General features: G+C 37.4%; 5 protein-coding genes across 8 annotated transcripts in view; 2 read left to right on the top strand and 3 right to left on the bottom strand.

The window, feature by feature from the left end:
• The first annotated feature begins 394 nt into the window (after positions 1-394).
• On the top strand, positions 395-8,628 carry LOC111869135 (density-regulated protein homolog). 3 transcript variants are annotated; one of them, XM_023860377.1, is made up of 6 exons: positions 395-472; positions 1,826-1,940; positions 2,032-2,119; positions 4,478-4,657; positions 5,997-6,136; positions 8,336-8,628. In XM_023860377.1, exons 2-6 carry the CDS (start codon positions 1,842-1,844, stop codon positions 8,378-8,380), a joined length of 552 nt encoding a protein of 183 aa, XP_023716145.1. In that variant the 5' UTR covers positions 395-472; positions 1,826-1,841; the 3' UTR covers positions 8,381-8,628. The 3 variants fall into 3 exon arrangements, with proteins under 3 accessions (XP_023716145.1, XP_023716144.1, XP_023716146.1); XM_023860376.2 differs by having other exon boundaries at positions 401-635; XM_023860378.2 differs by lacking the exon at positions 395-472 and adding an exon at positions 673-777.
• Positions 8,527-11,460, bottom strand: LOC111869137 (DNA-directed RNA polymerase III subunit RPC9). The gene is made up of 5 exons (XM_023860379.2): positions 11,168-11,460; positions 10,278-10,314; positions 10,115-10,195; positions 9,876-10,028; positions 8,527-8,876 (listed from the first exon to the last, which is right to left on the bottom strand). The coding sequence occupies exons 1-5, from the start codon at positions 11,173-11,175 to the stop codon at positions 8,775-8,777; spliced, it is 381 nt and encodes a 126-aa protein (XP_023716147.1). The 5' UTR covers positions 11,176-11,460; the 3' UTR covers positions 8,527-8,774.
• Positions 11,461-15,779: 4,319 nt separating this feature from the next.
• Positions 15,780-17,976, bottom strand: LOC111869134 (protein YIPF3). The gene has a single exon (XM_023860374.2). The coding sequence runs from the start codon at positions 17,669-17,671 to the stop codon at positions 16,958-16,960; it is 714 nt and encodes a 237-aa protein (XP_023716142.1). The 5' UTR covers positions 17,672-17,976; the 3' UTR covers positions 15,780-16,957.
• A 182-nt stretch (positions 17,977-18,158) lies between these two features.
• LOC111869138 (mediator of RNA polymerase II transcription subunit 9) lies at positions 18,159-21,125 on the bottom strand. The gene is made up of 4 exons (XM_023860381.2): positions 20,969-21,125; positions 20,631-20,736; positions 18,521-18,670; positions 18,159-18,250 (listed from the first exon to the last, which is right to left on the bottom strand). Exons 1-3 carry the CDS (start codon positions 21,067-21,069, stop codon positions 18,530-18,532), a joined length of 348 nt encoding a protein of 115 aa, XP_023716149.1. The 5' UTR covers positions 21,070-21,125; the 3' UTR covers positions 18,159-18,250; positions 18,521-18,529.
• A 55-nt stretch (positions 21,126-21,180) lies between these two features.
• The window catches only part of LOC111869133 (probable E3 ubiquitin-protein ligase MGRN1), a 39,421-nt gene continuing 34,042 nt past the window's right edge, over positions 21,181-26,559 (top strand). For both annotated transcript variants that reach the window (XR_002843614.2, XM_023860373.2), the window contains exons 1-4: positions 21,181-21,371; positions 21,450-21,568; positions 23,199-23,440; positions 25,298-25,485. Coding sequence is in view for 1 of the 2 variants with exons in the window: in XM_023860373.2 (XP_023716141.1) it covers positions 21,284-21,371; positions 21,450-21,568; positions 23,199-23,440; positions 25,298-25,485 (637 nt within the window). In the remaining variant the exon portion in view is untranslated. The remainder of the gene's footprint in view (positions 21,372-21,449; positions 21,569-23,198; positions 23,441-25,297; positions 25,486-26,559) is intronic.

Genomic DNA, 26,559 nt, shown 5'->3' with positions numbered 1-26,559 from the left:
GAGATGTGGTTGAATATTGACCCAACATAAGGCAGGAAAGTAACTGAATCTGAATGATGTCACTGCCAACAGTGTCAACTACCACCATATTATGACAGGATCAGTATTATTTTCTTCCATTGCAGAAGGTAAATGCACAAAAGTAAAGAATACAATCATGCATTAAGTCGGACGAACATTTCCACGTAAAATGGCGTGAGCAACTATTCAAGCGTAAGTTTCCTCAGTGTGCGCCTACTAGTGTGGAAACCAATTGCCTGCTTGAAATCGGCGATATTTATCGGAAATGGCGGTTGCGTTGCGGTTGCAAGTTTCCTCGGTGTGCCCCCACCCACCGTTCAGTACTTCAACCAATAGCGTTAATGTATGACTTGTATTGTGATTGGTTCAGACCGTTTAGACTAACGCTGGTCTGGGCGACTGGGCGACGTCATACGAGAATTACGAGCATTCGGAGAATGATTGAAATGATGTGAGCTAATTCAAGTAATTCTAGAGCTAGAATCGTATATGTTGTTAGTACATGTTTAATAACGTGTGCGAAGGTTTGCGTTGCTTATTTATAATTTTAAATCCGTGGTTGTAACTGTAATTGCTTGGACCGGTTTGGACAGCTAGGAACATTTACGCATAAGGTTAGTTTTAGTGTGTTCTTTCGCGTTTTGAGGTGAATACCCACTAGATCATAGTGCTTGCAGGTAAACTGGTGAAATGCCCGCCCCATTTCATGTCGATTATATTACTGCCACGTTTTCCTGACCTGGGCACTAGCTGGAGGTGAGTGGCCAGCTTTACACCCGGGTCACTTTACGCCATGGGGAAAGTGCTTTGAAGGGTTAATAGTATAAATAATGTGTGTAAGCATATTGTAATGTATTTTGTGCCCGTTTTGTAACTGTATTGTATTTATTGATATTTTATGAATGTTATATATTGTGCTCTGATTAGCCCTGCTCATTGTTTAGCAGGATCTATGGAATGCATTTACGTTTGTGCATACAGTATTAATAACATGTTAATTGTTCCTAAGTAAAAAAAACGTGGAATATAAACTATGATTCAATAGGAACTCTTTAAATTGTCTTCTGTTTGTGAATCATTTAATTTTTAAGTGGAATATATTGTACATCTTTATCCATAGATANTTGTGTCTCCTCTTCCATCTTCCTGAAGAATTTCTTCAATTGTGTCATACACTTTTTCCACTTCATCATCTTCATACTCTGATGTTGGCATGTACACTTGCATAATCAGTATATCTACCGGTTCCGCCTTTAACTTCAGAGCAATAATTCTGTCATTACAAGCAATCTTCTTAACACTCTTCACTACACTTTTATGCACCAATATTGCCACACCTCTTTCAGCCTGTTCACCTCCAGAATAATACACCGTATAATCACCACTTCTTATTTCGCCTTGTCCTTTCCCTCGCACTTCGCTGACACCTAGAACAGACACCTCATTCTTCTCCATTTCCGTTTCCAAATTCTCCAATTTGCCTGCTTGATTCAAGGTCCTTACATTCCATGTTCCAATCTTGTAGCCATGATGTTCCTTCTGATCTTCGCACTTTTTCTTGTTGTAACGCCTGCATGACATTTCCTCTAGAAACACTCCCCCCCCGGAGATCCGATTGGGGGAGTAGTTTACCTCCAGATTGTTTTGCCTCCAGAGGAAACATCTCGCATACATGGTATCTCTGTTTTTGGAAAGAGACTATCCAGGAAAAGTGATAATATGGTAGTTTTTCCATTTGCTTTCCACATCGCAGTACAGCAGCCGTTCAAACCTATAGTGTTATTAATGTAAAATTCCTTTACAGTTGATATCAGGAAAGAATGACCGATTTGCAGAATGGTTTTCCTCTTGGGCCACAACCTGGCATAACTTATCCCATACGAGTATTATATTGTGGCAATTGTTCTTTGCCAATAGAGGTGAGTATCATAAAGAGATCTTGCTGGATGATTGAAACTTGCACTTATATGTGCGTATCTTTGGAATAATATTTCTGCTTGCTCATTGCAGTATTGTGAATACTACCCAGAATATGAAAAATGCAAGCTATGGTTAGAACGAAATATGCCTACAGAATTTGAGAGGGTTATGAAACTGGGTAAGTATGCTGTCCATATTTATCAGTTAATATTAACATTTTTTTAATTAACTTAGGCATTATGCATCTCCATTTATAGGTGTCAGAAGGAGGATTTTCAATTTAAATTAGGTCAATTGAAAAATCCAGTGGCCTCATCGTGAATCAAACCTGCAACCTTCCAGCTTGTAACATACTGCTTCAGCCAACTTCGCTATCACATGCCCCTCTTTTAAAAGGTAAAGCTATCCCTGTAACAAGCGGCCTCCGTGGTCTAGAGGTAACGTTCCCACCTCATGACTCGTGGTACGCGGGTTCAAACCCGGCGGAGGTCATGGAATTTTTAGGGGCGGAAAAATTCAGGGAACAAGTCCTCTGGGAGGGACTTTAAGCCGTTGGTCCCGTGTCGTAGCTTTACGGCATGTAAAAGAACCTCATATCTCCAAAGGAGGTCACTGAGCCAAATTCAAGGACGTTTCCCGCCCAACAGTAGTCTCTAATACCTCTGATAGATGGGGAAAGCATTATAGATACCGCCAAGCCAGTAGAGAATTCGCTGGCTCGGTCGGGACTGATGGTACACACCAATATCGGTAGGGCATAGAGACTGGTAGAATATCATAGAGGGAAGCACAATAGATCAAACTGGTCGCGGTGCATGGGGTAACCCACCCTCTCCAATAACTAACTAACTATCCCTGTAACAGGCGGTGGAGGCCTATAGGGTTGTGAGAAGTTGAGGTGCCCACATTTTCTAGACAGCTCACAGATGGTGATGAGGTTGTGAGCCATAGGCGCCAGCCATCCTTTACCCCTAAGAAGATTCCTGATACTCATTTCTATGCTATGGTGAATTTGCTATTCTCAGGATTCTGACTTATGTATCTGTTTATGGTACTGCATAATAGAAATATTTCAATATATAAATAAAATTTTGTTAATAGATTGATTCTATCGAGTGTACCGACTGTGCCTAGGACCTCCCTAATCAGTGAAAACAGCCAGTGTCAGTTTGGCTGCACAACACATTTGGCATTCTTATTTCAGTCGTGGCGAGAAATGAGCTTTCAATTGTGATGGCTAATGATTAGTTTCAGTCATAATTGAAGATCCATGTTTATCACTTGTTATCGAGCAGGTCAGAAGCCAATTGTATTTCACCTTCTGTATGAAGACAGTGACAAGAGACAATGATAATGAAAATGACCATGATTTCTGTAAGATATCATTTCATGCCTCATCTGGTTATAAACCACCCTGAAGCAGACAAATGGCTGTTTCTCCACGTGAATTTTTTTTCCACTCTATTACTGCAACTTTGTTTGAAGAAATAGCTGCTGAAACCAGTAGGTATATAAGTAAATAAAAGAATGAAGCTATGTCTTTGAAAAAACTTTTGAATTGGGTCAGGCAGGAAGACATCACAACCGAAGGCCTAATGGCATTTCAATGGCAAGATGTATGAGGTGTTCTTTCAAGGACTTTTTCTCTGAACAGTGGCTTGACTTTTCACAGTTCTACAAGGACATATTATCAAGGAAGAGAGAGATTTGGATCTTCATGTCTCTCCCCCTCCTAGGGTTGGAATTCCAGATAGGCAAATGCAGTTCTGAACTAGTGAGATAAAGAGTGTAATCAAGGGTGCGTTACAAACTGGCCGCCTGTCACTTCTCACACCCTCGAACCCATCCCCTTGTCTGAAATTTTTCTTCTGCGCATTCAAGGTTACTCGTGGCCTTGTTTGAAATTATATGACACTTGCTATATGAGACGTTTAGATGTTTCCATACTCATTTCCAGTGACATGGTCATGGTTTTATTCTTTGCTGAACAATAGCAAACAAAGGCCCATTCATTATACATTTAACTAGTGACAGTGGTACAGTCCATGAAAAGTGTTTCACAGTCAGTATTCAAACAGTAGGGATTGTGATTTTCATTACACTTAGCAAAGTTTCTTCTCTTTATATGAGTTATAAAGAAGAACAAACCAGTTCATAATAGTAGTTAAAATTATATAGTTTAACGGTATTTAAATTGACCAGTAGAGAGCCATGGTGGTATTTAAATGGCACTGCAGAGGGTTAACAGTAACAACAGGGTGTTGTGTGAAATTTCTCCTTCTCTGACATATAGAATATAAAGTATTTGCTGATGTGGATCATTTATGGATGATGTGTGATGCCAGCATTATTGAATAATGGTATAATAATTAAAGTACAACAAATTGAATTTTAAAAGCTATGGTTTGTATTTTGTGTCATAATAAAGTGGAATACTCATAAATTTTAAAATTAGTGTTGCTTTTAATTTCTGTCATTGTATCATTTGATCTGTGTGATAGCCATTCTTGATCATGGTTAATGATGCATTCTGTAGGAGAGAAAGAAGATGGAGAAGGAGGAGGAGGTGAAGAGGAAAAGAAGCGACAAAAGCGTGGTGGAAAGGGTATCATGAAAGCACGCAAGAAGGAAGATGGTCCTAAACAAGTGTGCGTATCACGGGCTCCGCGGGGCAAAAAGAAGTCCGTCACTGTTGTAACAGGACTTAGCACATTTGGTGAGTGTTACATATCAGAATAGTTTCTCTTAGTAAAGTAAGGAGGCTGGTCTAGATGTAAACACAGAGAAAACTATGTATATGTTGCAGGGCAAAATCATGTCATCAAGATAGGTAACAGATGTTTGAAAATATGGCACAGTTCAGATATTTAGAAATGACGATAACAAATCAAAACCACATTGAGGAGGAAATTAGGAGCAGATTGAACTTGGCTAATGCTTGCTGCCATTCATTCCAGAAACTTTTGTCTTCTCGTCTGCTGTCCAAAAACATAAAAATTAGAATATACAAAACTATAATTTTTCCTGTGGTTCTGTATGGTTGTGAAACTTGGTCTCTGACATTAAGGGAGGAACGTAGACTGAGGGTGTTTGAGAAGGCTATTTGGACCGAAGAGAGATGAAGTTACAGGAGGTTGGAGAAAACTGCATAATGAGGATCTTCATAACTTATACTCTTCTCCAGGTATAATTAGAATGATCAAGTCAAGGAGGATGAGGTGGGTATGGCATGTAGCATGAATGAGGGAGAAGAGGAATGCATATAGGATATTGGTGGGAAAGCCAGATGGAAAGAGACCACTGTGAAGACTAAGGTGTAGGTGGGTGGACAATATTAAAATTGATCTTAGAGAGACAGGATGGGATGGTATGGATTGGATTGATCTGGCTTAGGATAGGGACCAGTGGAGGCCTCATGTGAACATGATAATGAACCTTCGGGTTCCATAAAATGCTGGGAAATTCTTGAGTAGCTGCAGAATTGGCGGCTCCTCGAGAAGGGCTCAGCTGCATGAGTAAGTATAAGTACATACAAATCAAACTGCTTTTCACATTGTTATTGTATTCCTTTTAATATGTCTTGCTGCATGCTTTGTCTGTGGTGAGATTCATAATTTTAATTGTTTGTCATGTCTGATGCAGTAGGCTGTAAATAAAATGATTACCTGTATATGACACTGAAAAGGGCAATTTAACCGTAGAATTTCCAGCTTTAATTTGCACAGTGCATAGTCACGATTTTATAGTGTCAGCTGCCCTTCTTTCATTGATACATAATTTATATAAAATTCTGTAAGAATGTCAGTAAGATATAGGGAAAAATTCCTTCTAGATGTTCTTGACAATGAAATTCAGATAAAATGTCAACAAATTTTACATGTTGTTAGAGTCATTTTTGTAAAGGTAGAAATTTCTGACCCAGGAAATTGGTTGAAATTTTCAGTAGTGATAAGAGATAATTTGTCTGCTAACATGAGGTTACAGTGCAATTAAATAACACCAGGAAGGGGCTGCTAGAATCATTTAACATTTTGGAATATTGATATACTTTTCAGATATCGATCTTAAAGTGGCATCCAAGTTCTTTGGAACCAAGTTTGCATGTGGGTCATCAGTAACAGGTGATGACGAGATTGTAATCCAAGGTGATGTTAAAGATGAGCTATTTGACATCATTCCAGAAAAATGGCCTGAGGTAAGAAAATGTAACATTGTTAACCCTGTGAAGCATACAGCTTCTAGAAATCAACAAACAAAAAAGCAAACTCCATGGCCTGTAGTCCGCAAGCGAACTATACTGACTGAGTAACTGTTACTTGTTGCGCGAAGTTAGTGTCAACTTTAGGGGATAGAGGGTGTCACGTGGTCAGTGCAACGGATCCCCATGGCTGTTAATTTCAGTTTTCTAGACGAGCTGGTATTTCCTTGAAATAGCTACTCAGTTATCCTCACGAGGCTGAGTGGACCCCATTCCAGACCCACTACTTCTCAGAAAATCTGATAGCACTGGGAATCGAACCCGGACCTCAGGATCTCTGGCCACTAGCCCACAGAGGCGGTCTAGAAATCAAGGATGTAAAACCTTATGTAGTTGATAGAACTGTTAAACACTTGATCTTCTATATTTCTTGGGAAACTGACAACATAGGGATTTAAGGCTTAAGGAGTTAGTGTTAGTATGAATGGTTACTTAACTGTAGTTCCATATTTGCAAAGGAACAAAAGAAGCAAAAGATCAAATGTATCTGTGGTAGGAGAGGTTCCACTGAAATACCGTGAAATCGCACCACATCATTACAGTGGTATCTTGAGTACAAGGTTGATTAGAATGCTCATAAAAGAAAGATGTGTGCTTGTAGAACTGTGATCAGAAAGAAAATAACCTATTGAATTCAGAAAGTTGGAATTTTAAAAATGAAGATGGGGGAGTCATAATTATGTGATATGTTGATATGCTTACTAATCATAAATCGGCCTGATGAGACACCATGTAAGAAAAGTGGCAGAGGTGACATTCTCTCTTGTTAGTGACTAAGACACGAGGTTTGGCTCAATAATTGGATTATTGAACACTAACAATTCTTAACCACAATAACAGTTTCACAGATGTACACACTACAAATCAATACTCCGAACATAAAGGCTTCTATGTCTTCACCAGGCATTGCTACTTAGTGGCTGCTAACAATGGGTATACCTCAGCTTCTGTACTCATAATTGCCAACTGGCTACCCTCTCACAACTCACTCATCACCGCAACTAACTCTTGACCTAGCTGTGACTGACTCTCAACTGCAACTGGCTTGTTCCATTGGTCACTATATAGCCCCTGGACGGTCTGCATAGAAAATACCATTTCGTAGTTGTCTATATGTCATTGTATAGCACTGGCTGCTGCTTCTTGCTCTACTCTTCTGGCTTTCAGCCATTATGTTACGGTATGTTTGTCAGAGGGGAGAGAAACAAAATGTAGAATGCAATTTCAAATTCACAGGAAAGTTACAGAGTAAGTAAATTTGCCTGCTTTTCATTCCAGTAGAGTAACACCACAGTTAATATGGCAGTTTTACTAAATATGTGAAAAGTGGGAGAAAGAAGACAATTTATTTAAATACCTGTGGGCGTTTAAAAATACATTTCATGCCAGGGCTGAATACAACAGAACAAATGCAGGAAATAACACACTGAGGACTTGTGATGCATATCAGGTTTCTGATGAAACTACTACTACTACTACTCTCTCTCTTTAAGAAATAAATACACTTTGTTTTATCAACTGAGATCTTGTAAGCAGCATGGCAGGTTCAATGTTTATTTAACATTTAGTATGGTATACTGTATTTACTGATGGCCCAGTCTTGTCATTAAACACATGTTTGGTTAGTGACCCTCCTCTTTGACTATTTTCTTAAACTGAGTCAAAGAATGGCATAGTAATGAGTTAACATGATATATGGAGACTTAGTATGGAAACTGTATGATGTAATAATGAAAAAAACGTTAACTAAGCCATTAAGTGAGGACTTAACTATAGTCCCAGTCTCTCCTGGACATGTATCTACATCCCAAGTCTTGAAATCATTTAGAAGGAAAGCTTTGTGTGCATGTGTGGGTTGTAAGAAGCTAATAGCCATTTCTCAAACTGCTGATAGTATGTTGCTGTTATTGTTTTTCTCTCAGTGGTAGTTTTATGTTTTATACTTATATTCCATTACTCCCAGCCAAAATACTTGTATTTTGAAAGTACCTGGTTAAAATTTCAGCCACATAACCACTGTCCGAGCACACAGGATTGTTGTATGGAGCATTTGGTTCAGTATGTAATTTCAAAATTGTTGCACAGTTTTTCACTCTTATGAGAGCATCCTGTGATGAATCATTTTGTTTCTTGCAGATTGATGAAGATTCTATTGAAGATCTTGGAGACCAAAAGAGATAACATTGTTTTTAGGTGTACTCTTGGTTCTATTATGGGAAGAAGGGGAGCTCAAGTCAATGTTGGGGCCTCCTCCCAACAGCAGTTATCAGCTGTTAAGTAAGAATGGTTTATGAAGCAAAACATTACCTTGTTATGAGGTTCATGAATATTATAACTCAATAATTTATTTTGAAGTGACAAATTAACAACATTAATCAATGTACAGTTTGAAAGACGTCTTTACCAAATAAACTGAAGCCAAAAGCGCATTTAAGCTATACTTCATGCCACACATACAGGTATTATGCTTCTTTTTTATTGAATTGAATTGTATTAGAAGAATCTTTTCGAATATTATACTGTCTGTAGAACCCTTATTTTGATGGGACATTCAAATTCATTTGTAACTTTGGAGTCACAGAATGGCACGAGGTTGTACAAGTTTACAGTCAACTACAATCTGCAGAAGCTGTTCAACTTGCTCATCTGTTAATCTTTCTTCACTTTCTTCCACCATCTGAAACATACAATTTATTTAATTACAGTGTATGCTGAAAAACAGTTGGACAGTAAATTTGTTCATATCTAGGTAAGTCCTAAGGTTACATTATTGAAAATTACTGTAATTGCATTAGTGATACTAAGGTAAACAAGTAAATTAGGCAAGAATATGGTAGACATACAAATGGCCTTAACAAAGATTGCTATTTTTAAAACCTTTCATGTTGGTAAGTTCTGTGGTGACTCCTACTAATGATTTATTTTCTGCAATTGACATTTGTTGCCCAGACACATAAAGTATCTTAGATTTACTGTTACCATCCCTACATCTGACATCTGAATCTACGTGTATATCCTTGTAAGATTCTGAAACATATGCATTAAAAAGAAATCACTACTGATATGATGCAGCAGATTGATAGTTCTGTTCGCAAGGATAGCAGCATAAGGGCAAACTTCTCCCTGTGCTTAATTAAGCCCATGCCATGAAAATGTATGAGGGAGTGGGGCTGCTTCACCCTTGTGAAAGGTGCTCCTGTTACCCACTGGATAGGCTGGATGGCTCCCAGAATCAGTCTGGATGCTATGCAGAAGAGAGAAATATCTTGCCCCTGCCAGGAATCAAACCTCAGCTGTGGCAAGAGCACTAAATACATAAAAGTAGAAAGTAAATACAATCAAACTATTCTCAAAAGATGGCAGAAGGGTATAATTATATAAAAGTATGAAGTAAACCCACACAGTAAGGATGCAAAGTCTGAACTGAATCCTGTAATTTCAGCAAGGAAGAACCGTTAGGACAAAACTAAGAACACTAGCTGCACAGCAAAGAGATTTAGAGATATACTGCAATACAAAATTTAAAAATCCTACACTAACTTTTGCTAATGTTACATGTGATACAAAGTTAATGTTTTGGGGTGCCTTCCAGTGACATGTTGTACTCATCACAGAACTCAAATAACATTAACTTGAAATTTCATGAATGAGTATAACTAGTAGAATGTATACATACAAGCTGAATTTCCAGTTGGGTTGTTGGAGGATTGTTAAGTAACATAACCTTCTCTGCTTTCATTAACTTGAATGGTTCCACTGCTTTTAAAAAGTTGTGGATGATTTCTGCTGACAGTTGACTGCACTGAGTGTCTTGAAGGTACCGGATTGTCTGAAATATGAAAAACAAATCCGTAGTAGGCATAGTGAAGATAAATTTGGCTTCTACCAGATTATATATAGTACTTCAAAACATACCTCATAAGTAATGGTAGCAAGTTGGCTCCCAGTATTGCTTCGTTTCTGTTGACTTCGAAGTTCTTGAAGTAGAGTGAGTACCTATTAAAAGATATGACTTAAGCCATCCAAATAGACAGTGTACAAATTAATTTCACTTCAGGTCAGAAAGAAATTCACATACCTCAAAATTGCTCAGGATTGCTGCATTAGCATTTATTCTGAAATGAATGAAATACAAATACTTAATACTCAAAGCTGATTGATTAATGGGCTTAACTGCCACTCAACTGCAAAGGGTGGCATTTTTGATGAAACACTCGGAGAATAGTCTGTGCATTAAAATAATATAAGACAGTTCTGGGCAAAACTCATAAAATGTACTTTTCTACTGTACAGGGCACTAGTCAAACAGGTCTTGTATTAATATTATATGTAGGCAATACATGTTTATAGGGCAAAAGTAAAATACATTTTAACTCTGACCTATGTACACACATTGCCTGCAAAGCAGGTGGCAGGCCACTTTCACGCTGGTATCTTGGTCGAATTATTTGACCCTGAAGATGGAGGCAATATGTCCCTCTGAAACATTGGTTGAGTTTCAACAACTACATGGCATTGTATCCCAGAAAACAGTACTCTTCAAGTATTCTTCAAACAGCAAAAATTTTAGTTCCACCCCCAGACACCTATTCAGTTGGGGCCCTTAGAAACAGCTAATCTCAATCACTGGACAGAGGTGTCTTACTTTCTCACCTGAAGACGGTCACAGATCTAGTTTCCGAAAAGTCGTGTCCTCTATTACCGAGCATTCCGGACGATGGAAAAAGTCCAAAAGCCCAAAAATTCTGTGTCATCCACCATCGTCAGAACCCTTCAGAATCTACTTATAATGAATTATGTTCGACGAGCTACACATCGTTCATAAACTTCTTTCAAATTTTATGATATCCGATTCAGTTCGCTGCGGCATATATTGTTTCTGCTTCGTATTCTCCATAAACCCGCTTCCAGAACTTTTAAGAGGGACAGTTACTGCTTAGGTCTTGTGTAATGAAACATATTACTTACGTTTCCATTTTTGCTGGTTACTTTATAAAATGCCTATAGCTCACATTCTTTCACCTCTAACCGTACTGACTCGTGCTCCCACATTTGTTGCAAACAACATTCATTACGTTCAGACGCATGAGTTTATGTTGAAACCAGCGTACTTCATAACTTTACGTAGGCAACATTACGGACGAAAATATCTGAGAGTTCAATGAGGTATCCCGTCTAGGGACCATCGAAAATAGGTTGCACAATTTAGTGTCAAAACTCGCGCGTGACACTATATTCTGCCTTAAACGACGGAACTCCCATAAAAGTGTGTGTGTAATAAAATAACACCACGCCGGAACAGTATGTGTTAATTTCTCATTTATATAATGCATTTTGCTGTTATTGGGTCATGACCAGAGTAGGCATTTCCTAGCACGGATGCTGCCAGGAGCTAGAAACTCAGTGGTTGTCGGTGGTTGTGGTGGATGGGTGGGGCAGGTGGGAGGTTCGTTTTCTGTCTGATATGCTATTGTAAGTAGTTAAAATTGTTCGGACGTGACAGTATGTGTATGTTTTTTATGCTTTCTTCAGGGACATTTCAATATGTATGTAATCTTCAGTGTACGCACGTGCGCGCACGCACACATACAAACTTCGAAGTAACCGTGCAGACCCCATCGGTCCCCAGTCAAGTTAGACAGTAGGTTTGAAATCAAGTACAGCGCGGTGAAATGGTCATTTAATATGACAGTTTCTCGGCTGTCTTATGCAATAAATGTAAGCAAGTTAGAATCCCGAAGAAATGCGATTGGATGTCATTTCATTCAAGGTACCTACATCTTGCTCGAAGAAACATGCATCAGTGTATTTATATAGGCTTATAGGATTGCATTTTATAATTACAACTGAACCTATAACAACAATATAAATTACTGTAATAGTCAAAGCTTTTACAAATTGCCAGACAAGCAAGTATTTTGTTCTATTACCCTATTCATAGTCAATTTATAGCAATGCAGTGGGGTTCAATTTAGGCATGTTAAGTTTGTTGGACATAACCTCAAAATTCTACACCATTATGGTTGTAACTGTTAATTGAATTATTGTTCCATTGTAATCCAATATGACAGCACTCACAGTGCTATGGTGTGGGCAGGAGAAGCAGAACCTACAACAATGATTCTGCAAAAATGCTGTGTAATAAGTATTTGTGCAGCGAACATTTCTTTGAAAGCGATTTCAAGTACTGTTGAGATAAGGCTTTTTATTTGGAATGTAGTACATTTGCAAATATGGGATGTAAGATTTTCTCGGTGGCCATTTTCGGGGAACTAGGAAAATGTCAGTATGGATTCACAGTCGGTAAATTAACAAGTGACCAAATTTTTAACTTGAGACATATAGGATGAATGGTGCAGAGAAGGATTTGGGGAACTTGGGTATGGTTAACCTGAAAACAAAGGCACTAGGGTTGGATGGCTGGTGAAAATTGTTAAGAGCAGGTCAAGACCCACAAAGGGTTTTACTGCCAACAGCAGCAGCAGCAATAATTCAAATGACTGGAAAAGTATGTTGTGATCTCTGTAATATTGGTTGTTATAGTCACTTCAAATAGATCTTCCTGCAACCATATATTTTGACTTTTTGTTGCTATTGTGGTGGGACTAAGTTCCTTGTACTGTGGCCTATTGTACCAGCCCCAGATGATAGGTGAGGGTGATTGTGGAGCAGTTGGTGGAATGAAGTTTGGCAGGGGAAACCGAAGTACTCGGAGAAAACCTGCCCCAGCGCCAGAAATCCCACTTGACCACACCCAGGCCACCACAGTGGGAAGCCAGCGACTAAATGCTTGAGCTATGGCGTGGCCCTTATCTTGATGATAGTAATATTATTTTGTACCTATAAAGCTAGTATTTTAACAGTTACATGAATAATGCCTTTGCTAGTTGGAACAAATGGTTTAAAGTCAATAAATTTACATAAAAGATTGTCAAAACAATTGTTATGAAACTTTACACTAGTAGAAAAAACTTGCATGAATCTAATATAGGGTATGACACTAAAACAGTTATGTTCTCATAGATTCTAAAATTTTCTCACAGTGGTTTATAACACTCAGAATTACTGGGTTTTTGGACTTCATCCATCATTTCATATTCTAGAAACTAGAAAACACGTTATGGAAACTGGATGTTTCCATCCTCAGGTGAGGGGGAAGACACCTATTCAGTTGGGTCCGTAAGGAAGAGCTAAACTTAACCACTTGTTAGCTCTTTCTAAGGGATCCAACTGAGTAGGCATTTTCTCCCCCTCACTGGAGTACAGAAACAGATACAGTTTCTGAAACGCTGCATTTTCTAGTTTCTAGAATACTGGATGATGGACAAAGTCCAACAACCTAGTAATTCTGAATTCTAATATTGTACTTAAGCATCCCATTGCATTAATGTAAATACTAGTATATATACAGGTGTCCAAAGAGGAAAGGTCAATATTCTGAAAGGTCATAGTATTGGTCGTTCTAAGTATAAAAAGTGTATATATACATATGCATTATTCAGATTGGTTTCCAGATAGAGCTATTTCACTGCACAGATGAGTAGCATGCCATGTCCTCACATGAGTTGCAAAGTGCATTGATGTTGAATGTGGAATTTTTGAAAATGTATTATACCAAGTAAAGTATACCAACTTTATCATTTGATCAGTAAATACTTGTATTAGAAACAGTATGTGGCACCTCTTTTTTATAAACAATTTTGGAACTGTACAGTGAAGTAACTGTATCTGGGAAACCATTTGGAATAGGACGTATGTACATATACACCTCTTTGCTTAGAATGACAGACACTATGACCTCCCAGAACATTGATCTTACCACCTGGGACACTCGATCGTATATCTGGGAGTAGAGGTATAGCTCCACCATTCTTGACCTCAGCGCTATATGGATGTAAGTATTCGTAGTCAGCTTCACAACCCCACCATTTTGTCCCCAGAGAAAAGAGTCCCTCGTACCCTTGGATAGGAGGCTGTTGGGCCCCAGAGCCAGTGTGGACGTTGTGGAGGAGAAGAATTTTGCACCTGTTTGAAATCAAACCTTGGTTATCCAGCCCATATCCTATCACTATAATGAGCTGTTCCAGCTGTAAGGTCTGTAATGTTATGTGAGGAAATAGGGAGTCTGTTGTAAGCCAGATATATAACACATTAAAATCAAATACCATCAACCATGTTGGACTGATTAGAACACACATTACATCCAATTATTATATATTATTAGACAGGTAACAATAATGCAAACAGATTTTGGGCGACAATATTTTCTGTGCTTAAACACACAAGCATGAGTACAGACTGCCTCTTATTTAGTTGCAGAATTATGAAGTCTTCATGCACATCTGCAACACCTTTCATTTAGTGATGAATGCTATTCATGCATTTTATATAGAAGTGCTTGTGACCAAATCTAAATTTATTGTTAATGCAATGCTGAACTACTACTGCTGCTACTTGCAACATTTTTCTGGCTTAAAATGACTACCAAAAGACAAGACATATTCCTGACTTAACCACCCTGTTATCATTCATACGATAATGAAGTATACTGATATATTGGGTTTTTGGACTTTATCCATCGTCCTGGTTTTTAAGATAACTAATAAAAGCACGACGTTTCTGAAGCTGGATTTGTTTCCGTCCTCAGGTGAAGGAAAACACCTATTCTGTTGGGTCCGTTAGAGAGAGCTAGCCTCAATCACTGGACCTCCAGTGATTGAGGCTAGCTCAGCTTCAGAAATGTCGTGCTTTTATTAGTTATCTTAAAAACCAGGACGATGGATAAAGTCCAAAAACCCAATATATCAGTGTGTTATACACCATCGTCAGAATCCTATAGTAACTACTTGGTAATGAAGTATGCTTGACTGTGTATGCAAATAGTATGTACTGGGCTAGAATAAATTCATATTGACATTTTGAAGGCATAGACACGCATGTAAATAATCTTGTTATGAAACAGAAACAATGAATTAATGCACTTCTGATTCAATTAAATTTTATTTACCAAGTGAGCCAACCTATGTTCTTAGGCAGTTTCGCTTCTAGCGTCATATCCAGCACTACTACAGACTAATAATACATATTCTTTATATATATGGACAAATACCGTCTTAAGTGCAACAATTTTATTGTAGTTTTTACTTCTTTTTCCTCCTCCACACTACATGTTTCGGCCCTAAATGGCCATCATCAGGTGTGTATCACTCACGTAACTGTTACACTGCTTGTTAAAAATGTAAAAATCCCAGTCTTTTTAATTGTATAAAATCTTTGTTAATCTACACGCGTCGATTTGATTTTTAAATTAGCACTTTTTAAACCTTAATTCAAGTTAAAATGTCTAAGATCTTTGTTCTCTTTCTTTTTCAAATTAAAATTTTTCAGGGTACATGCCCTATATTGTGTGAGTGTAACAGGATGCTGAAATATAACATATTCTTTACTTTGAAAATGCTTAATCATTGTCATGATGCATAGTCATTTCCCTTGTTGCACTATCACTTGGGCTGAAAACTGATGAGCACAAGAAACAAATTTCCTGTTGTTCCTTATTCACCGTATGCTTTTGGAACACAAATGTCATTTCAAATTTATTTTCCATTGTGGATGCAACTACAGTTGTGTGTATAATCATTATACATTAATTAACCATTACATATGTATTGGTTTGATATTCATACAGGAAGAGGTTTAGGATAAATTTATTGTTTCACTTTGTAACAGTTTTGTAATCAGTACTCTCTTGCTGTTATTTCAAACCCTTAGCTGTAAACAACTTAACTTACAGAAACAGAATATTATTTGAAGCTACATTCCCTCTGGCTAATGTGACAGCAACAAGTCAAGGTTTGTATACACAATGACCCAGTACTGAGATGTGTAAAGGTCCATAAAAGACCATTATTTTGTAACTATTTGTAACATTTATTTGAGAAACATCTTTAAAGTCAGCATCACTCTCAAATCTGTATAAATAACTAGCAACTGCTACCCCTAAATTACTAGAGGCAACCTGTGTCCATGTGTGGAACAGATTAGTCTCCTATTAGAAGTCACCTGGTGCCCTCACTTACGCAGGCAATTACTGTTTATCAGCTGGGTTTCTCTGCATTAACTCTGTGTACTTATCAATGAATGTACTAGTTAACTTTCAGCTTCACTTCTCAGACACCCTGCACTGACTTCCAAGGGAACTGCTTGCCTTGCCAACCTGTTCCATCATGGAATCTAACACAGTATCTCTGCATTTTATTGGACATACTTTTTTCCTTCTTTGAGACATAAAAAGAAATTTCATGCACACACAACAGTTTTCTTTCACCAGTCTCATGTGATGAGGATTTTATGACTTCTCACTAAATGATCACAGTTTATGTATGTCACAAGCATGTTTTTACAAGCCTCAGCAAAAGCAAACATTTAACTGAACACATATCAACATTTATATTGTGATGCAATGTAACATTGTTTTGATTGTTACAGATTTGTTCTAGCTGTTAACAGTGAAGTATTCTTCACAGTGACTGCTGTAAGAACTGGTCTATCAGACTGCAGCTGGCATTCTTTTCACAACTCAGATTGGTACTATAATGTTTTTAGGCCTGCAGAGAAGCAGAATGTCAGCACGTTCCTCCTTTGCAGAATAAGGATGACATGGAAAAACCGGAACTGGCTTCTTGGCACTGAGTTCGTTATGTGCAAATCTCTCTCAGCTCTACAATGGTGTGCACACCCAGAATACATGTAAAAGGGGAATTACACATCTCTGTCTATTAAATCAGCTGCTCCATATACAAATGTTTTGTGCATGTAAGCAAAATGAAGAAACACTAAAGACAGAAGGTGTACTGTAGCTACAAGACTACATACAATAAGACGTGCTGCAGGTGATATGATCAATGCTAGCAAGACCAGTGCAACCCTAAGAGCACTCAGCCCACCAAATATAACTAAGAAAAAGAAGAAGAAAGCATTGCTCTCTTCTTGATTAAATAACAATGATATAGCAAGAGTGAAGACATGTCCAAACATAGCATATCCTAGCAAGGCTATCATCTGAGTAAGTGATACTGCAGCATGACAAAGCCAACTGAGGACATATACTGCTACTGGCATCAACACAGCATAGAGAAGTAGCACCTCGGTAGGTGTTGTATTTGAAGCAGCTGAAGGCAGCTTTGAGACATGACCATAATGTAAGATACCTGCCATTAGAAGTAAAGCAATACTTGGACCCAATAAGTCGACATATACATGTCTGTATTGTTCACCGAAGAAGGGAGGAACTAGTGATACAAAAATTCGATGTGGCAGATGTGCAGGAGGCACCATGAAATTAAGTTTTATAGAATGTAACAGTGACCTGTTTGTGGCTAACTTGCTGACATTACACCCATTACCTACAGCTCTTGTAGGCATCTGATCATTACCAATGAATATCACTGAATAATTCTTCCCACCAGCAATCATCTTGATCACAAGCTTTTGACAGATACAATTAAGGAAAGTCCATCTGTACTTTAAAATATGCAGAAGCACTTATAGATATTATGAAATTCCACGACTAATATAATTTTGTATACATTTCAACGACACATTTTATCATTTGAAAATACAAGACACAGAGATTCATAATGCTGAATATTCTTTGTTCACTATTAGCATGTTAACACCATGTAAAATATTCTATAAAGTTTTCATCCAATACTTGAAATTGGAGTTGCCACATGTCATATCAATAAACATTTTACTCTGAATACATTTATTTCATGGTAAATTGATATTACTTCTGCTGGTGTTTCTTGAATTCTTTGCTGGCCTGTGTTATCTCCTTCTGAGCGTTCTGAAGCTCAGCTCTGAGCCTGGCTGTAAATGATCTCAGTCTTTCAGCACTTAGCCGTGGATCTGAAGCTGCCTGCTGGCCACGTGAGAAGAGATACACCACAAGCTGAGCAGCACGGCGGACTGGATAGGATTCAGCCAACCGACTTACTATCTGTTCATTATTGGCCAGATAACGGAACAAGAAACGCAGAACCATTGCAGTCACTGTGAGGTCAAATAGTTTATTTAGTAAATACCAGTATCATACAAGCACAAAAAGTGAACATTCACAGAATCCAGTTGTCATGCTGTCTCAGACAATCATGATAGTGGATAAGCTTAAAAGAAAAAGTTGTTTTCTGAAGGAAAACTTCGAAAAGTTAATTTTGCTGTTGTATGCATGGGTTTCAGCCCACCTAATGTCACATCCAACCAATCATAGCAGATATAGTTCTCACTGAATATAAAATACAGCTCAAAAAGAAACTTACATACCTTATTGATTTAAGATTTTGGAATGTCAAAAGTACACATGTGTCTATACTTTAGCAAAAGGTCTTTCTTTAATTGCAGCTGCTTTCTCAATGTTTCAAGTTTCTGAAGTTGCTCTTCCTTGCTGTATTCCACACCAGGAAGTCTGTGAATCTGCATTGAAGATATTTGAAGTTGCTTGAAATATAGTACAAATTGACTAATGCACGGTGATATTATGAAATGGGGGAAAACCCACATATCAGTAGACCATACACTATCTGCTGGTAATAAAGTCATATTTTGTAATAGTAAGTTCATTATTGCAGGTTGTCATTTTTATAACAAACTTCACAGTTGCACAAAACAAATTAGAAACAACTTCCTCTAAAAGGAAACTTTGGAAACTATTCATAAAAGCATTCTATTATTCAACAGTGTGGTACTTATATTCATGAAACAGAAACCACAACAATAATTAGAATCACCCTGTACTTCTTATACGCAAACTAAAATTTAACTATTTAAACTAATATTTAATTGTGCTGCTGTCTTCACAATGTTTATAATAATGTTCTGAGTTAATGTGCTTTTTATTTAACCATTGCCATTGAACAACACATTAGGTATGCCTATTGGATTACATAAGTTGAAGCAGTGTATATGCTGTATACAATTGTCAAAGAAGTTAAAGAGTATCAGTTTTTTGTTTCAAGCTATAGTAAAATCAAAGCTAAAATTATAGACAGTATCACGTAACTTCAAACAAGGCCTCACATTCCTAATCAAATCCCGTGCATACCTTTTGGTGGGAGGAGTTTGTTAACACTCGTTCTTCCACTGGCCGCCTGTCACTTCTCACACCCTCCACCCCCTTTGCCTGGAATTTTTCTTCTGCACATTCAAGGTTACTTTTGGCCTTGTTCGAAGTTACGTGACACTTGCTATAATGGTGGTTTCTTCAAATATTATTAAGATAAGCATTTCAGTCATATGTAAAGATGCTACAATACAGAGTAATAAAATTATGGTTATCTATGAAAAAGGAGTATGTGCATCACATACCACTCAAGGAGTCATGCAAAAGAAATACAGATTCTGCAGTTCAGGCTTGTGCTGGCAAGGTCAGGACACTTAAATGCAGTATAACTACATGGGATCATTCTAAAGGTCTATTTTCTGATTTATAACCTGTATTTTATCACAGAGCTATCTAAATGATTTTAATAGCATTACAAATCTCCCTATTCCTTTCACTTCTGAAATTGATTTAGATTGATTAACTCTAATAGTAGAATCTAATGTTGAATATCAGTAATACAAATGGTCACCAATGGATGCAATCCTAAACCATTCCACCATCTCCCACCATTAAACCTCCCTAATTACCTTCCTGTTGATTGCTCTCAAATTTCCTCTACTGAAATTCTGTATGCAGATTTGTCTCCCCATCTGAGCTATTTGTTCAACCCACTACCCTACCAGTACTAGGTAACATGTATGAATCACAGTTTCTCACACTCACTTAAATCATCCATCACAGGTTCAAATATTTTCTTTTTAAATAAAGTTTTTCTTCATGGAGACCAAAACTTGTATGTCTTGATCCTTTGTGATTGAAGAGCAAATGGGCTCATAAAACTTATTCCATAAAATACTCATTCAGAAACTACAGTCTTTGTTCCCTTTTAAATTGTATAAATGCTATCCTTTCCCTTCCCATATTCCATCACATATAAATTGATTCTACTTAGTTGTAAATCTGTAACCAACAGTTCACAAACCCCTATCTTAGGTAACTTAATATTCTTTTTACAAATTTTCATGACCTTCAAATGTTGCATGGGTCAGTCCAAAGACTCCATGTAACTGAGGCACTGATAAATTTTGTAGCACTTTTTATAGTGGTGGATTTTTTTGCCTTACACTCAAACCCCCATGATGAAAGGCAACCCCTTCAGAGGCTGGTTACTCAATATAGTCATGGGTACACTCTGCATCTGGAGGCTGTCTCCTCTATCCATAATCCTGACCACAACAAATGACATAAAATGGTTGGCTAGAAAATGGGGATGGGCCATCTTACACTACTACAAAGATTCACATACTGGATAACAGTATAAAATCACAATACCTGATTACGTGCTTGATCAAGCTTTTTCTGAAGCTCTAATACTTTCTGACTTGTATCCTGGGACTCCCTAGTTTTCTGACTTGAATCATGTGGATCTCGTTCAACGCTGAAATAATCATTTTCACATTGATACTATGCTGTCCACAATACCAGTTCGTTGTAACCTGCTTACACAGAAATAAACATGTTCCCTAATGAGCTAATTCGGAACATTGCAGTCTATAAATAAAACTGTTGCAATTAAGTACCACATAGCAACCTAACCGGGTATTTCAAAGTTCATAGGCATGCATAATTCGCATTTCGATCTTCTGTACACATATGGTTATGATTCATACCTCCTAATTATCTCATATATAAGCGGTAAAAATTCTACATCAACGTCATCAACTGTCAACTGTGAAGGTAATGCAGCACAATTCTGTTCCCCGGAATCCATACCATTTATTCGTTATTCCATAACACAGCTGATTGTTCTGCTGCCAACATCGCGTTGACCGGTGTTGACTACCGGAAATACGTGATTTTGAAATTTTAAGGTTAGCAGCATTGACAATGCTGATTGGTGTATGGAGAATAGGGAATTGTAATGTGTCTTTGTTTCGTAGATTTTAGTTTGTTTTATCCGTATCTACCGTACATGACTTTTTAATATGGGAGCCTTAACAAGCAGACAGCATGCTGGAATAGAAGAAGTCGATATTGTATCAAATCATGCTTATAAGTATCCACCTAGATCAGGTTTGTGAAGAGTTTGTATGCAGTTTTCTTGTAAGTATTAGCATTAATTGTAACTCATAACCATTTCTTTCTATTTAGGAAATTATTTTGGTAGCCATTTCATTATGGGCGGAGAGAGGTTTGATACTCCACAGCCAGAAGCCTACTTGTTTGGAGAAAATGCTGATCTGAACTTCCTAGGAAGTAGGCCGACCCCAGTAAGACATTTTTCGTACCATACCTAAGGGCTGTCAACTGCCAGCATTCTTTGTAACTGTTGAGCATTTAATAATAATACAGAAATACTGATTATCCCAGTCTGTTGAAGTACAGACTATCAACATCAACATAATGTGACAAAGAGACTGGTAAGAATGTGGAACTGCTTATGCATTATCCATGCACCCATTTTAAGCAGATCTTTAATACTGTGTGTGGTGAAAACACGATTAGTTCATGAACGATAAAGAGAACAAAATTGCAATATATGTCCTTGTGCACCCTCATACAGATTCACTAAATTTGAGCTTTGTTTAATGCTGCAGACTTTATTCCAGGTTATGTGTTTGAGGATCACAGTGAGACTGTGATAAACCTGTTGCCAGGATATGACTAGTGAGGACTGGGAACCGCAGGGTGTGTGCTACAGTGAACTGGAAAGTGTGTAGAATAGCAGTAGAGCTGTATTGCTTGCAGTGCTGAACTGTCAAATGTACAGTTCACAATAAATCCAACCCAAAACCCATCTTATAAGTCACCCAAACACGTGACAGTATGCTGAAGTATGCTTGAACCTTTTGTAGTGCCATAGTTTCGCAGCTGCCATGCAAGTCCAAGCCTAGCAGTCCTAAACACAAAAGTGTTGTTTGGTGTGTTTTTACAGTATGGTGCCAAAGCTATAAACAGAGTATCTGGAAAATAGATTTCATTCTGGGCCCTTACTCCAGAATCACATTCAGGCTTCCAGCTTTCATTCATGAAAGAAACAATAAAAAATGGTTCAGATTTGTGATCAGGAAGATCTGATGTGAATCTTCAATGGACCACCAACTGTTCTAAGATTTATCATTGTTTTAAAAAGTCTGTGATTACTTCCACATTTCTTTACATTTCATCCCAGGTAATCATCCTCATCTTGTTTTATGCTAAATAACTTCTGTAGATGATAAAATATTGTGACGCGTTGGGTATGTCATGTGATAAATAACTTCACGCCATCAAGGAAGTAGCAGATATTTATTGTGCTTCGCCTCTACACTCACACACTTTACAATTATTATCACTTGCAGTGTCACAACTACTGCTTCCACTCTATCTCGGCGAATACATTACCTTCTTATATATCTGCAGCCGTTGCAACGCAGTGAACCTTCTGTTGTAACCATGTAGACTCACTGTTAGCATTACGATACTTCTATTGTTACTTCCTATGCAACGGTCTGTTCTAGCGTTTCCATGGAAGTAACCCTTCTGGATTCCAAACATGTGACATTGCTCCCTTCTAACGGTTGTTCATCCCCGAACATCCTCTTTCTTCCATTTCCGCAGTGTTCGTCTTCTGAGCGGTACCTCCGCTTTTCCTTTGGTGTTTGACTTCCTTCCACCCGCCCCCCTTCATCCAGAGTGCTCGCCCCGTGCACTTCCATGGTCCAGTAGTTGTTTATTCCATCGTCTCATTCTTTCGTCGCTTCATTCCAAACATGTGACAATATTATTAACCTATAGATTAGTATGTGTGGGAGTTGGCAGCCCTAGTGTTATAATTTTTAAGCAGATGTAAGTTCAAGGTAATCTAACTCTTCTGTATAGGATATTGAATACATTTTTTTTTAAACATTTCATTTTTAGTTCCCATATCCTCCACCACAGGCCAATGAGCCAACAAAGACATTGAAAAGCCTTGTTAACATCCGAAAGGAATCACTGAGATTTGTTCGATCGCCAGAAAGTGTCAATAAGTGTGGTGAAAATGATATAGAAGCTGCTAAATCTACTCAGTTCAACATTGAATTCACATTTGACTGCGATGCTCGGTGTGCCATCACTATCTGTTATTTCTGCACAGAGGATTTCACAGCAAATGGAGTAGTGTGAGTAGATGTTTCATTTTATTGTATATGCTGTATGAGAATGTAAAACTGAATGATTGCAGGTGGCAGTTGTTTGCTGTTATACATTTTCTGTTATATATAAAGCCTAGAATATCTGTAATCAAATTATGCATATAATATTATCAGTGTTAAGATATATTTATGATAATGTCTGACATGTACTGGGTTTTATTTAACTATTTTTCTGCACAGAGTTGCTGCAGAAGTGGCTGTGGGATTGTGCACATCTCTTTTTAATGATGTCATGTAGTTGCTTTCCATGTGTTACTACTATAGCTACATTTTTCATGTAGTATTGTCATACAAAATAATTACATAATTAAATACATAATTATGTAACACAAACCTCTGTGATATGTAGTCAAATATGTAACATCACATAAAAGTAATATTTAGTACTGCAAACAACCTTTATTTACAGTCTTTTGGAACAATCATTGATTTCTTGATGCACAATACACAATTAAAATGTTTTCCATATTTTCTTGGGTCATTGTTTGTGTTTTATCTGATAGAATGTATTTGTGGACTGTAAAGGATTTTTCCACATCACAAGATGTCATATTTTAACAAAGGACTTTTCTCAGGAGCAATGTCTTCAGGTGGAATTACATCATCTCCATTAAGTACCTGAAAGACACTGGTAAATGTGGAAAATCCAGGGTCTTCTTTTTAACACTGCCCACAAATTGGACACTCTTTCATTTAGTCTGGTGGTTAGTGTATACTGAAAATGAAGGCAGTGTGATATATTCCAGGACTAAGAAAGTATACTCCTATAGAGAACGTTTTATGGGCCTCAAATTATTAACTCTATTTTTCCTATGTGCAAAAAACAGTTTTGTATGTAAAAGAAGAGGGTGATTGTATCAACTTAAGATACAAGAAATTGGCTCTGACTACCAGCAGCATGTACATAAGCTTCAATGCTGTAATAATGAGCAAATTGTTACAAGCTGTGATTTTTATAATCCCCATCAGTCTTCATCTGATAGTGCTGAATTAATTAAGAAGAGGGACAACTTTACTTACCAGGTTACCTCTGATCTTCACAAATTGCCCCAGTAACACTTGCGAGTCAGCTACATGTTTATAAGACATTTTGGCTCTAATTTGCATTATTAACAATGTCTTGAATTTTGTTTCAGTGTTTACCAGGATATTCTATATAATAATTACACATAATTACTTGTAGCAGTATTTTTGTACTCTTCATTAAATATTTACTTTCTTTCTGATTGTGTACTATGTAATTTAATAAATAGTTTTATGATTTGTCTTATTCTGTCTTATAGATTGTACTCTTGTGTGTAATGTTCTGCTTTATTTAATTCTGTTATTTCAAATACTATAAATACTTTTATATTTGTGACATCCTGCAGCCTTCATCAGTTGCATGTTCAGCTGTAGGATGAATGAATTAATATTAATAATACAGTATGTAATTTAAAGTAATATATAACTTCAACAAAATAGTAGTAGTGGCAGCAGTGGTGGTGGTAGCTGCTGCAGCAGTAGCAGCAGCAACAGCATTGAATAGATGGATTGATTTATGTACTTAAACTCTAGGTAAAATGATTTCTCAAGGTAATGTAACTATCTTTTACAAGTACATGGTTATGTGATATTTAAGATTTTTACAGTTGTGATTTGTTAGTATGCTTGGTTATGATACAATGTTGTTGGGTATGTGGTTACCAGTGTTTCAGAGGAACCTTTTGCCTTCATCGCCAGGACAGAAGATGGAGGCAAAGGTTCCCCTCAGAACATTAGTAACTACCTATAAGGTATCATAACCCAGAAGACAACACTCTGAACATGTATAAGTTATTTCAGGTACACACCTCGTGATCCATGTATGAACTCTGAAACATATCATTATAAACGTGGGGCAAATCAACAGTTCTGCCAGGTATCTCATACTTTTGATCCAAGTCAGTACTTGGAGGAAGAATTAACGTACAATCCAGACCGAGATGTGATTCCTATAGCAATTCATTGTGTTGCAGAAGATGGAGGAGAAGGTAATAAATATATATTGAAAAGTCATAATAAATTTCAGGTTTTCATATCCTTCCATATTTCATATGGAGAATGAGATTTATTTTTTTTTTTTTCATTTTTTTTTGCATGTAGTCATTTGTTTCCAACTAACTTTTCAAATGCGTTCTTCATCCTTTAGTTTTGCTCATGAGACATTTTGTGGACAAAATAGCTTTTGAAAGCACAACATATTCAGTATATGGGATGTCAAACTACATGATCAGTTACTAAGTTTCACATGTCAGAGTATTAATGAAAGAACAGGAAAATGTTCTCATTCTCATGCTTGTGTTCTGAGTCCATTCTTGGAGAGGGGGTGGGGGAAGAAAGAAAGCAAGTTAGGAAATATATGTATTATGTAATATGTGTGGTCCATTCTCTGTGTTATTACCTCTAGATTTAAAATATGTGATTACTAACTGTTGATCCTCTTTCATAAATGGTGATTATAGTCATTCTAACAGTTCTTGAGTTATGAGATGACATGGTATAGAAGTCACTTTTATGTATCTCAAAAACCATAAAACTTAGGGCAAAAGTAGCCTGCCATGAATTCCTGCCTTGAGGCTGACATACACATATAACAACTGAGTTCAGAAACTGTAATGCATCATGAGGGTGCATCATTATCATGGAGTGATTTAGATCATTGTGTCATAGGAGACTAAGTAGATTGTGTTTTCAGCATGCAGTAGGAATCAACTTTGCTGTAGGGGAACATGAGGTACATACAGTGAAACAGAAATATTGTGTTTTCACAAATCTTCATACATGTGCTATATATATTGTAACGTGTTTTGCGTTACTGATCCCACTTCTGACACCAGTGTAACGTGTTTCGTTACTGAAGACGCCGTAGAGATGGTTAATTGGTTTATTTAACAATCTACAAATAACGGCTACAATTACTTATCACACAGTTGCGGGGTTTCACACTTTATAACCCTAATCGCATTAGTTTGTTAACACTGTTGCGGGGTTTCACGACTTATAACCCTATGCGCAAATCAGTTCACTCTGTCTTCAGTAGTCTACACGTTTACAGTAGGGGAGCT

Source organism: Cryptotermes secundus, unplaced genomic scaffold (genome assembly GCF_002891405.2).
Source record: "Cryptotermes secundus unplaced genomic scaffold, Csec_1.0 scaffold618, whole genome shotgun sequence".
In the NCBI taxonomy this organism is placed as follows: Eukaryota; Metazoa; Arthropoda; class Insecta; order Blattodea; family Kalotermitidae; genus Cryptotermes; species Cryptotermes secundus.
Note: the sequence above shows the minus strand (reverse complement) of the source record. Positions and strands in the feature narration are given on the sequence as shown.

Bases quoted from the DNA above. Each gene is read 5' to 3' on its own strand.
- LOC111869135 (XM_023860377.1), top strand. From the start codon at position 1,842: ATGACCGATTTGCAGAATGGTTTTCCTCTTGGGCCACAACCTGGCATA. The intron at 1,941-2,031 runs GTGAGTATCATA...TGCTCATTGCAG, and splicing joins ATTGTTCTTTGCCAATAGAG to TATTGTGAATACTACCCAGA. The intron at 2,120-4,477 runs GTAAGTATGCTG...TGCATTCTGTAG, and splicing joins TGAGAGGGTTATGAAACTGG to GAGAGAAAGAAGATGGAGAA.
- LOC111869137 (XM_023860379.2), bottom strand. The intron at 10,196-10,277 runs GTATGTGAATTT...ATCTTTTAATAG, and splicing joins CAATCCTGAGCAATTTTGAG to GTACTCACTCTACTTCAAGA. The intron at 8,877-9,875 runs GTATGTATACAT...TGTATGTTTCAG, and splicing joins CCCAACTGGAAATTCAGCTT to ATGGTGGAAGAAAGTGAAGA.
- LOC111869134 (XM_023860374.2), bottom strand. From the start codon at position 17,671: ATGATTGCTGGTGGGAAGAATTATTCAGTGATATTCATTGGTAATGAT.
- LOC111869138 (XM_023860381.2), bottom strand. From the start codon at position 21,069: ATGGATTCCGGGGAACAGAATTGTGCTGCATTACCTTCACAGTTGACA. The intron at 20,737-20,968 runs GTATGAATCATA...TGATTATTTCAG, and splicing joins ATATATGAGATAATTAGGAG to CGTTGAACGAGATCCACATG. The intron at 18,671-20,630 runs GTATTGTGATTT...TCTTCAATGCAG, and splicing joins TTGATCAAGCACGTAATCAG to ATTCACAGACTTCCTGGTGT.